Genomic DNA, 10,909 nt, shown 5'->3' with positions numbered 1-10,909 from the left:
CTCCTGGGTCTCCTTCCTCACCCCAGTTGATCAGATGAAAAACAATTCATCAACAAAGCTGTTGACCTGGCCTCCAAATCCTCCAGATCCCAATCCGATTGAGAATCTGTGAGACATGCCGGGCAAGCCTGACCAAGGGAGGCCCCACCATGGATTAGACAGCATTGGCTCTGATCCATCAAGGTGCTCGATCAAATTGGGATCTGGGAAATCTGGAGGCCAGGTTGATGTATTGAGCTCTCTGTCATGTTCCTTGGTGTCAGGCTGGGTGGTGCATGTCAAGTGGCATCCACATGAATGCCAGGGCCGAAGGTTTCCCAGCAGAACATTTCATTTTAACTAGATGATCAATGATATTCACCTGTTGGCCCTTTTAATGTTTTGGCTTTTTGGTGTATCTATATATGGCCAATCACATATGAATGTACGCATGTAATTCATATGTGAAAATGTCCAGTTCACACGACATTATTTTCTTTTCACATGTAAAATTTTTAGTTTAGTTTAGTTTAGTTTAACTGTGGTTTTCACACATTTCACATGTGACATTTTTATAAGGGGGACACGTAGATTTAATCATTATCAATACAGTTACATGAATAAAACCAGCCCTTTACAGAAGTTTGTCCATGTTGTTTTCATGAAAGTTGAATTATTAGATCTTTTTATGAGGAACATTTCAATAATTAATTACCTTTTAATGCCAGCTCCTTTCACAGAGAAATGATAATTGATTTGTACTCATGTAGCTGAATGTGCATGCATTTTAACTAGCAGAAAGTGAATCATGTTTTAGTTAGTATTTTTAGTGAAATGAAGCTTGTGTGTTTGTGATTTGTATCTCAGAACTAAATAAACTCTGCAGAGTGAACATGTGCCACTTGAATCAGTATTCTGCAACATGGAAGGTGTCATCGTTGTTCTCCACCCAGTAGCTCCCCGGAGGGAGTCAGCACTGCTCGGCACTGCTACTGTGACAACACACATTTAAATGTAAGTAGGATCTCGTGGCTCTTTAATTCAAGTTCCCTCAGAAACATGACACAGTAGCCGAGGAATCGGACAACAGTGGATCCTTTGTTGTCCCGTCACTGCAGAAACTGGGAGAAAGGGATTGTTTTGAAACCATGGCAGAGCAAACAGAGGGATTTCCCTCCTCCACCCAGGGCCTTCTTCTTCTTCTTCCCATGAATACCAGAGAACTGGTTTCCCCTTTCTGAGCAGACATGCAAAACATACACACACACACACCTATTCACACACACACATTATCTCTGCCTCACTCATGCACACACAAGTTAAAAAAACACCCCACCCCACTCTGCTGCCAGCTGTTTCTGGTTAGGCCTGCAGTGAAGAGGAGGAGCAGGCAGGCCGGCCGGAGTCATGGAACGGCAGCTGGAGCTCGCTGCTCTCGGTCTGGGCCTCACAGGGTGGCTGTGTGCCATTCTGACACGCTGCCTGGCCCTGTGGAAGGTGAGCGGCACCCTGGACAACACCACGGCTACTCTGCCTGCCTACTGGGACGGGGTGTGGCTGGAATGGGATCACTGGGACTTGAACCATGATGGCAGCCTGCACTGTTCCTTCTACCAGTCTCTCATGACTCTTTCTGGAAGTTTTCGGACGTGGAGAGCCCTCATCATGGCAGCCATCGGTGCTGGGGCTTTCGCTACAGTGATCGGCGCGGCGGGAGCAGTGTGGTTCCCTCAGCGGGGTCAGATCAAAGTGTTTTCTGGTTCTCTCTTTGTTTTGTCTGGGATCCTGCTGCTGATCCCCACAGCCTGGACATGTCATCATACCAGTCAGCCACTGGAGGGTGCTGAACTGCTGAGGAGAGACTGGGGACCTGCACTGTACCTTGGATGGATCTCCTTTGCCTTGATGCTGGCTGGCGGGTTGTTCCTCACCACCAGGTGCCCCACTAGGGAGACAGATGTGGAGCAACCTGAAGGGACCAGAGGGAGCAGGAACCCGAATCTCGAGGATGAGGCTAATCACCCACTGAGCAGGATCAACAGAACTACGTTCACCAACAGCCAGTATGAACGCAGATCAGAGCCTATCTGAGGGGACTGTGATGTAATATTTAACAGAGTGTGAGTGATTAAACTGGATAATCATTAATATGTGAAATGACTGTGGATAGATTTAACAGCTGAGGGAAACTTCTGACTGCACATGTTGAGCAATGATACACTGGCTTCAATTAGCATGAACATTAGAAGGTTTAAGCGCAGGGAATGTGGTTTGAATGATAGAGGTGTGAGTGAATAGCACTTTGAATTTTCTTCCATTACTATTCAAATTAACACACTGAATATACTGTATAGTTTCCATTTCCATTTCCCCTGATTCCATATTACAGTAGAATAATACTTTACTGACACAAAACTGACATTAAGACATTAAAGCCCTCTGATTCTTTTAATACAGTTGTGTATTAAATGTGAAAGAATTAATATTGATCTTAAAATTAAATACTGTATTGCACAAACACATTGCCCTACATTAGAGTGATGCAATTTCATGTTTGTTTTGCTTTTGTTTAGAGTGTTTACATCTGAGATGAATTCTTCTGCACCAAAGGACACTGTAGAATAATAAAGCATTGAAAAAAAATTCAGATACATTTGTTTACAAAAGTTATTTGATGTACATAAGTCTGGCATTATAGTGGTTCTGATTCATTTTGCCATTGGTTTGGCTGGTTGATAAGGACCGACTGAACACACATACCAAGAAAACCTTCTTTTTTAATTTTGGTACTCTCAGGAAGTTGAGTTTAAAGTCCCAGTGCTGGAGGTCATGAACACCAACACCAACTTGAAAAGGTTGAGAACCACTGCATTAAGCCACAGAGCACTTGAGGAACACCTTACCTCCTTATGGTAAGGAGTAATTATGAAGAATAAACTGTAGTAATCTACTTTTGAGTATCTTTCTTTAAATGAAAAAAAGAGAGGAGGACGCATGACGGAAAAGAAGCAGCCAATGTCTTGTGAGCAGGTTAATATATTTATAAACTATTTTTAAAATTATCAGATGTGAAACTGGACTTTTCAGGCTTCTATTTGCAGATAAACACCAATGTTAGTGGGTTTATCATAGAAAAGATGGTAGGATACTTTTTCAGAATGAGGAAAACAGTTACTGCGTTCACTTTTACTCTGTACAGTCCAACTTACAGAAGAAGTCAAAGATGAAACCTGACAGGTCCTCATGCTGCATCTTCCTTATTTTTGCATCAATTAACTGAAGATATGATTCACGTTTTCTTTAAACTCAGAGAAGCATCTCTGATTCAGATGACTCTACACCCTGAACCCAAAAGTGTAGTCACAGCCCTCGGATCAATTTGAGTAAGAAAACAATTATTAAGCTATCTGACTGTGACTTGATTCTTAAGGTCTGTGTGTTCATATTTCTGCAGTTATACTTAAACGTATCTTGTTTTGTGTGTTTCAAAATACATTTTTTCAAGTAAAAACAGCTTTTAAAGATTATTTAAAATCATAGCAGACAGAAAATGAGAATTCTGCAAAACCAATTTCATTTGTTCTCAATCAACTGCATGTATCTGAGAATGTGTGTATACACAGAAAAGAAAAGATTCAGTTAAACATTTATTGCAACAGAGGGAAGTCACTCATTATGACAAAATATATCTTGTAAGTTAAATGAAATTATGCATAAAAATGGGATACTGAGTGTGACTACATGGCACAAGGCTGTTGGAAGGCAGAAAAGACTTTGATGGTCCAGAGACCAGAGACATTCGAATCAATGAGTGAAAGCAGCCTGGAGAAATGTACTGATCTGTGTGTATAAGTATAAATGCTTCAATGTATTTTCAAAATAAATTCCACCCAGCACACAAATCTGGTAAATAATAGTAGTCCAATGAATCCTTTAAATATAGAGAGGCAGGGGAACAGGGAGAGCTGACATTAGAATTAATCTCTTCATATTTATAGTCTCTTAAATGAGTGTATGTGCCGCAGTGAAGCTTGTTAGTGTGGATAAGGTGCAGAGTCCGGACTGGTTGGTTTACTAGAATTTCTCCTCTCCCTCCTCCACATCCTTCAGACTGAGAACCTCCAGAGAACCTCGGCCTCTAGTCTCACAGCGGATCAGCTCGTCGATCTCCCTGAAGCAGCCGGGATCCACCAGACACACCTGAGGAGAGAAACAGAGGCCACAGTTAATACAGAGAGGAAGTAGAAGTGTGCATCTGCCCCACATGATCTTATGATCACAGCAGGAGACAAGAGTCATCAGCTTTAAAGCTGGTGTCTGATTGTAGTTCCCCACTGCACAGATCAACAGTCCTGAATTTATATTAGCTTGTGTCACATCATTCAGTAACTGTAGAGATTACTCCTCACCATTTCCAGCTGCTCATCAAAGTCTTCACTTTCCACAATCTGCAGCAGAGGTTTCAGCTTCTCCCTCAGCTTCTTGGCCTCCTTGGCTGGGAGCACCAACCGCAGCCTCATGTGGGCTCTCTGGATCTCCATGGTCTCCTTCAGCTGCCGGATCACTTCCAGAGCCTGCAAACAACAAGACAGAGCAGTTAGTGAGGACTTAATTGACACTTTCACACTCTCATGCACATTTCACTTAAAGGTGGCCACCACAAAGTGTCAACAATAATAAAAGCCATCACCAGATAGTTATATTAGATACCAATACAGCAATATCTTCAGCAAATACCACACTCCGGCAAAGACTACAGATAATTTATGTATTCATGGACATTGGCTCCAGGAAACAGGTGTTAATAAATTATTTGCAGTATCTACAGCTGACTGAAAATGTGTTTGTGGTGACTAAAGATACATACAGCAAGACATACACATAATAAAGTCTTCAGGGGCAGATCTGTGTGGAACAGCAACTGAAATTAACTCTACATATGATTACAATAATAAGAACAAACAAATAAAGCTCATGTGTCTCCTGACCTGCTGTTTGGTGTTCTTGGTGGCCTTGACAGAGTAGTGGATGTCCTTCATGGCGCGCTCAATGAGGTTGACTGTATACGGCCTCTTGGTCTCAGGGTTGACACACTTCTCTGCCACAATAGTCGCAATGTCCCTGAACATCGTCTCCAGCTGAGTCTGCCTCTCCTTGTCTGACACCTGGAGCTCTCCCTTGGCCAGGATCTGTCCGAAGGAAAAAGGGAAACAGCAGGTAAAAGGTGAGGAAGTGGAGAGGGTACAGTGTGAAACTGAGGTGGGAAGGAAAACATGAGTTACCTGTTTACAGATTTCTGTCAGGTCATCTGTCCCAAAAGCTTTGGTCAAGTCATCCTTCTTTGCCACCTGTCCTTTGGATACATTGACGAAAACTGAGTGGGTCTGTAAAACCTCATCCAGGTCTTTCTCTCTGGGAGAAAACACAAGCAGTTTGGATTCATGTTTGTTCTCGGTAGTTTTATAACGGAGCTTCGAGAGACATTTAACAGACAGGCAAGTGGGTTTAATCCGACATTTATAACACAAACCAACTCACTAACTAACTTAAACAGATAATAAACACGATGTTTTGGTAACTACTGATTTAAAACCGTTAAAGACGCTTGACGTTACTCACGCTCCTGCTCTCCAGTTCATAACTTTATTCTTGTAGCAGGCGATTTCAAACCGCTTCCCTCCTTTTTTCATCCGCACCACCGCCACGTTTGTCAGCCGGATTTGATTTGTTGGCGTAAATATCGACATGTTGGCGTCTAACGAGACAGACTGCTCTGTCCAAAACAACAAGATACGCTGTTAGTTTACAACGCCTACGGTGAGCCCCACGTACGTCTCTCAACTGTGTCCGCGGTGAAACATCGATGTTGAACAACAGTTCCGCTCCCGTTTTGTTTGTTCAGTAGTTGTAAATAACTCGGTGAATTATCTTTTAAAAACAACGATCGAAAATAAATTAATGACTGATTTAACAATAACATATAACAACACCAATAATTAAATAACCGTGTGTAGTGTATTGTTAAAGTGCGTCACTGCAACTTTTTTAAGTTTAAAATAGTTTACAGGAACATGTAGCACACTACTGTGTGTACCTTAACACTTGGCATAGTTGATGGTTTAGATGAGCGCATTTATAATCACGAGTACACACAAGAGAAGAGAAAAATTAATTTATGTTGATTCGTTCCTGGTTATACCTCATTTTGGTCTCTGTATTTTGAAAATATTGACCGGAAGTGTGGGGACACTGTCACGTCCGCATTGACGTCACTTGACTCATTTGATGTTGCAGTTCCTCTCTGTGACCACCAGAGGGCAGTAAACACACACATCTGAATAATACTCCGCTCAACTGTTGTGTGTTAAAATATGAATTGTTACAGTAAAGCGACGTGTTTGGTTAATAAATAATATATTTTATTAATATTTTAAATAATAAAGTCTGACACAACCATGGACACAAGTCGCAAACTATTCCGGTGAACACTTCCGTGTCCTTAACAAAGAGGTGAACGTCAAGGTAGACATGTTACAATAGCAACACTTCCGGTTAAGAAATTCTAAATAAAACTTAAAATTAGGCAGACGTAAATTAGGGCTCTGTCTCGGGGGATCGTTAAAAAAGACAAAAATGTTTAGTCTGTGTTGTCTTTCGATGTATTTTCGCCACGATACTTGAGAGACTGCCTCGAGCGTAACGTCAACAATACAAAGAACTACGCTTCCCGGCATGCTCGGCGGCCAAACAACATGGTGACATACACTGCACCAGCTGCAGAGGATTGTGTACTTTAATATAACCTCACAATTTGCAGCCATGTCGAGTTTCTTCGTGGTTGTTTTGCTCTCCGTCGGTCGGGTGTCTACCTCGGATACTAAAGGTGAGCTCATTTAACATTTTAACGGATCTGGAAACGAACTTTAGGTCATGTTTTAGCAAATGTTAGTATCATTATTAGCATGCTAACCTGTCATCCGCCTTTAATTTGGCTGACCTAAAGGTTGTTGTTTTTAGGCTCAGCCATTGTTGCATTGAATTAACAGACATAGAGGATGTTAGGAAGTCCTTTATTATTTATTCCACCTGTCTGCAAACAGAGGACGCAGTGTTTTGTCTCTCCCCCCTCCAGTCTCACAGGATGCCTACAGCCCCACTGAGAGCTATGTCATGTCGATATGGCACAACAGGCTGTACTTGTATTCAGCTGTTGCACTTGTCTTTGGGATCTGGTTCTCACTGAAGGTGGCACTGAAGAAGGTGAGTCCTCACTTGCTCATATCTCACAGTCACTTCCTGTTGACAAACATTTGAGACCTTTGTCTTAGCAGGAAAAGGAAGCTGAGCATACAAAACCACCTGACATTTATTTATTTGTCTTTTCATATTTGTTGTCCTCTGTATGGTTTTAGAAAAGCTTCTCCAAAGACGTTGGCACGTTGGTCTACAGAGCCGTGAAGAACAACGACAGAGACACTGTGGTTCACGTGTCAGGGGTTAAAATCTTCTACGGCTCACAAACTGGATCAGCAAAGGTGCAGAGATCGTTTACTGAAAGCTTTCACATCGTCACCGGGTTATGATGTTAACATATAAACAACCTGATGCTTTATTAATATGATGTAAAAAATAGGGTTCAGTAACACCATCAAGTGTAAAAACACTACTAACAATTTATCGAATCACAAACCAAATGTGAACATTATGAAAAACATCACAAAAACACTTAATTCAGGGTTTTACAAATGGATCCAGTAAACCATAACCATGTACAAACCTGTGTAAACTAATGTTTTACTAAAAGTAAAGGTCACAACTGATTGACAGACCGGCAACTCACACACAGTAAATATACCGTTGTGAGAAAGCATCGACTGTGGCTCTTCATCTGTTCAGGGCTTTGCACAGGAGCTGTCCGAGGAGGTGAAGACTTTGGGTATATCAGCAGAGGTGATCGACATGAAAGACTACGATCCAGACGATCAGCTTGCTGATGAGGTAAGACTGGTCCAGAGAGAAGAGTCCTTGTTTATTAAAGCGCAGAAAGATGGCAAAAAAACCAGCAGCTGTGGAGGCATATGGCCCTCAACTTGAGGATGTGACTTCTCTTAAATTAAGCCTAAACCCCTGCCAACTTCAGAGCTGCTCCTCACTACGTAACCCTTGAATTTGGCATTATATAACTTGAAGTGACTAATTAATGCATCTGTGAATTGCGGCGTCTCCGTTAAGAGGATAAACACACTGTATAGGCTGCACTAAGAAGTTGCTCCAGGGTGTTAATTAAATCTCTAAAATGTAACTTCAAGCACATAAGACCTGGCAATGTGTACTTACAGGCGAGGCTTAATTAGAACTGAATTAACCAAAGTGAAATAAATCATAACTGTTTTTTTTTAATGAAAGCTTGACAACAAACAGTACAGTAAGCCTCACGTTGTGTAATGTTCCAGCTCAGCCTTTCTTCAAACGGCTGTCACAGAGGACTAATGTGCTACACAAATCCTGCTCAGCTGAAGAGAGATGGATTATTTTCATCAGCGTTCCCTTGTTATTTTGTGGGCTCAGGCACTGTGCGGTGCATCAGGAGAGGAACAGGAGATTGGTTGGCTGGTACACCGCAGGAAAGAAAATGTCTTTTTGCTCTATAGGTCCGTGATAAAGTTTTCAATGAAGGAAAATCTCCACAAGAGAAATGATTGCAGACACCAGTCATGGCCTAGATGAAGCTGAACCTGCGTGCACCGAGTCATTGACCAGCCATCAATCAAGACGACACTATGTGTTTGAATGAGATGAAGTTTTCTGTTTATTTAGACAGGGTCAAGGACACAGCGTCTGCTTACTTTAGCTTTAATCTACAGTGATTTTCTGCTGTCTGTTGCATGAAATCTGAGTCTTGGAGGCAAAAGTCGGCCGAATCAATTTTGTTTAATCATCCATCACACGGCTGCCAGAAGTAATATAGCTCAGACTTAAAGTAGGTGGGCAAGTTCTGCTTGTTGTCTCAGTTCTGCTCCACCGTGTGGTGAAATAAATTATTACATAATTTTCCCCCCTAATTCTAAATAATGGTGTTTAATTAGAGATGTTCCTAACGACTCATTTACCTGACGTTTAATGGAAGATGTCAATATGTAATTTAAATGTGTAAAATAATAATAATGAGGTTAACCTGGTATTTCTGGTATTTCTATCGAGGGTAGCAACATCTCATAGGACAGTCGACTACTCGAACACATCTCTATGTTTTAATATTGTTGAATAATGTTTACAAAAAAAGAGCCACATTTACAAATGTCTCCTCTTTGTGTTTAATGAAATCTTTAATGATGCTCAATCGCTTCCCTGTCTTCTTCTATGTCTCCATTCAGTGCTCCAACAAGTCCGTCTGTGTGTTCCTCGTGGCCACCTACACTGACGGACAGCCCACTGAGAACGCTGAGTGGTTCTGCAAGTGGTTGGAGGAGGCGTCCACTGACTTCAGATACGGGAAGACCTACCTCAAAGGCCTCAGATATGCAGTGTTTGGTCTCGGCAACTCTGTCTATGTTGGCCACTACAACACAGTGAGAAATGGTTTCCATATGCTTCTGTGTGAATAATAATTTGATGATATGCGTTAGATATTCAAAGATTATCCAAAACTTAAAAATGTCAGCAGCTGTAGCTCAGTGGTTTGAATTGATTCCAGGTCAAAGATGTCAAAACTCAAGGCCAGCCGGACTTTATTTGTTTAAACCCAAATAACCCACTTTGCCTTTTGCCTCACCAGGTGGGTAAAAACGTGGACAAGTGGCTGTGGATGCTGAGTGGCATGCGAGTCATGACCAGGGGAGAGGGCGACTGCAATGTGGTGAAGAGCCGTAATGGCAGCGTCCAAGCAGACTTCCTGGCCTGGAAGGTCAAGTTCCTGAACCGCCTTCAGGCTCTGGCCAAGGGAGAGAAGAAGAGCTGCAGTGGGAACTGTAAGACTGGAGGCTCCTGTAAGAACAAGAGGAGAGGCGCACAGGAGGAGGAGGAGGAGGAGGAGGAGAAGGCAGCGCTGCAGAATAACAGCTCTGAGGTAATGGCAGAACAAAGTTTATTTCACCGACGTGTTTTTAGTGACACACTGAACATTTTTACTTTTGGGGCAGTAGGTTGACTTAGCAGTTAAAAAGATTCCCTCAAGCAAAATAAGTGGGTTGAGCTCACTTTGCTGAAGTGCCCATGAGCAAAAAGATGAATGCCTATCTGCCCCTGGAGCAGTGTTCTGATGATGACAATGATGCTTTCTTTATAATTGGGGGCTACAGATCTGGCCAACTGTCCAATGCCTGCCACGCATCATATCTCCCTTTATGAAATGGGCTCTGCTGATCTAGATTAGCTGAACGTAAACTGGTGCTGGTGTGTGCTAAGTTGAACGTGTGTGTGAAGCATCCTCGTTTCAGAAGTTGTAGCTTCTTTGTGTCCAATCAGAATCAGCTTTATTGGCCAAACGTGAACACGTGTAAGGATACAATGAACTCTCACAGTAATAGACATACAGAAGTTGTCCAACACAAGCTGATATTAGGCTTCAGGTGATTGTTGTTGCACCATGTGATGAAGCTCTATCAATCGTCTTCACTCCAATCATCTCCAAGCTAAGGTGTGGGAAATGTTTCTCACTGGAATGTCGTCTTTCAACATTACAAGGGCACACACAACATCCCAGTAGGCTTCAGTAGTCTGAATGGGCCAACAGCCTCCTGCTGCACTTCAACAATGTGATTGAAGTCTGATAAGGATTCAGGAAGATGAGTGTTACTCTCTTTATCCGCTTCCTATTTAGCAGCACTGATGTTGTGTAATTTCAATAGTAAGCACGGTGTTCTGCACAGCTTACATGAAATTTGTCATCGCTGTCAACACGGTCCGTCATGTCAAAATAGCATTCATACGC

The 10,909-nt window shown here is 42.2% G+C and overlaps 3 protein-coding genes across 3 annotated transcripts in view; 2 read left to right on the top strand and 1 right to left on the bottom strand.

Moving 5' to 3' along the window:
• The first annotated feature begins 1,137 nt into the window (after positions 1-1,137).
• Positions 1,138-3,521, top strand: LOC311256619 (claudin-9-like). Its single transcript, XM_084351820.1, has one exon. It carries the CDS (start codon positions 1,387-1,389, stop codon positions 2,068-2,070), a length of 684 nt encoding a protein of 227 aa, XP_084207946.1. The 5' UTR covers positions 1,138-1,386; the 3' UTR covers positions 2,071-3,521.
• A 92-nt stretch (positions 3,522-3,613) lies between these two features.
• On the bottom strand, positions 3,614-5,825 carry sbds (SBDS ribosome maturation factor). Its single transcript, XM_084351819.1, has 5 exons — positions 5,599-5,825; positions 5,262-5,391; positions 4,968-5,168; positions 4,389-4,553; positions 3,614-4,179 (listed from the first exon to the last, which is right to left on the bottom strand). Exons 1-5 carry the CDS (start codon positions 5,724-5,726, stop codon positions 4,054-4,056), a joined length of 750 nt encoding a protein of 249 aa, XP_084207945.1. The 5' UTR covers positions 5,727-5,825; the 3' UTR covers positions 3,614-4,053.
• Positions 5,826-6,520: 695 nt separating this feature from the next.
• The window catches only part of tyw1 (tRNA-yW synthesizing protein 1 homolog), a 49,603-nt gene continuing 45,214 nt past the window's right edge, over positions 6,521-10,909 (top strand). The window contains exons 1-6 of the mRNA XM_084351726.1: positions 6,521-6,862; positions 7,112-7,239; positions 7,392-7,514; positions 7,876-7,977; positions 9,354-9,548; positions 9,755-10,045. Coding sequence (XP_084207852.1) covers positions 6,799-6,862; positions 7,112-7,239; positions 7,392-7,514; positions 7,876-7,977; positions 9,354-9,548; positions 9,755-10,045 — 903 coding nt within the window. The 5' untranslated portion in view covers positions 6,521-6,798. The remainder of the gene's footprint in view (positions 6,863-7,111; positions 7,240-7,391; positions 7,515-7,875; positions 7,978-9,353; positions 9,549-9,754; positions 10,046-10,909) is intronic.

The sequence above is a fragment of the Pagrus pagrus genome (genome assembly GCF_965226575.1).
Source record: "Pagrus pagrus genome assembly, chromosome: 4".
Taxonomy (NCBI): domain Eukaryota; kingdom Metazoa; phylum Chordata; class Actinopteri; order Spariformes; family Sparidae; genus Pagrus; species Pagrus pagrus.
This window is presented reverse-complemented; position numbering and strand designations above follow the sequence as displayed.

What these genes read in the sequence shown, in the direction of transcription:
- LOC311256619 (XM_084351820.1), top strand. Translation starts at nt 1,387, where the DNA reads ATGGAACGGCAGCTGGAGCTCGCTGCTCTCGGTCTGGGCCTCACAGGG.
- sbds (XM_084351819.1), bottom strand. Translation starts at nt 5,726, where the DNA reads ATGTCGATATTTACGCCAACAAATCAAATCCGGCTGACAAACGTGGCG. An exon ending in TGACAGAAATCTGTAAACAG is followed by an intron (nt 5,169 to 5,261) that starts GTAACTCATGTT and finishes TCCTTCGGACAG; the next exon opens with ATCCTGGCCAAGGGAGAGCT. An exon ending in TTGATGAGCAGCTGGAAATG is followed by an intron (nt 4,180 to 4,388) that starts GTGAGGAGTAAT and finishes TTCTCTCCTCAG; the next exon opens with GTGTGTCTGGTGGATCCCGG.